Here is a 374-nt window from a genome sequence, read left to right as displayed (position 1 = left end):
GCTCCTTCCGTTTGGTTTTAAAAAATATATAAAATGCTAACCATTCTAAGATCTGACAGTATATCATTCTAACCACCGCTTCTAAATCATATTTATTTTTATGAGTGATTTGATTTAAAGAAAAAAAAAGGCGAATCTTTTGCGTTGCTACTTACTTTTTCCTTTGAACTCCAGACAGCCCATCACTCACAGTAGTCCATCGAACACTTCCCTCTCCCTCCCCCCGCGCCCCGCCCACCGGCGACGCCCACTCACCCTCCGTTCCGCCCCCGCAGGCCATCGACGTGTGGACGGGCGTGTGCCTCACATTCGTGTTCGGCGCGCTGCTGGAGTTCGCCCTCGTCAACTACGCCTCGAGGTCCGACAAGCACCGC

The 374-nt window shown here is 50.5% G+C and overlaps 1 protein-coding gene across 1 annotated transcript in view; it reads left to right on the top strand.

Annotated features, from left to right (window-relative positions):
• The window catches only part of LOC119586187 (glutamate-gated chloride channel-like), a gene marked incomplete at both ends in the record, with an annotated part of 81,629 nt that overhangs the window by 74,143 nt on the left and 7,112 nt on the right, over positions 1-374 (top strand). The window contains 1 exon segment of the mRNA XM_037934889.1: positions 276-374. Within this exon segment, the coding sequence (XP_037790817.1) occupies positions 276-374 (99 nt within the window).

This window comes from Penaeus monodon, chromosome 21 (genome assembly GCF_015228065.2).
Source record: "Penaeus monodon isolate SGIC_2016 chromosome 21, NSTDA_Pmon_1, whole genome shotgun sequence".
Taxonomy (NCBI): domain Eukaryota; kingdom Metazoa; phylum Arthropoda; class Malacostraca; order Decapoda; family Penaeidae; genus Penaeus; species Penaeus monodon.
This window is presented reverse-complemented; position numbering and strand designations above follow the sequence as displayed.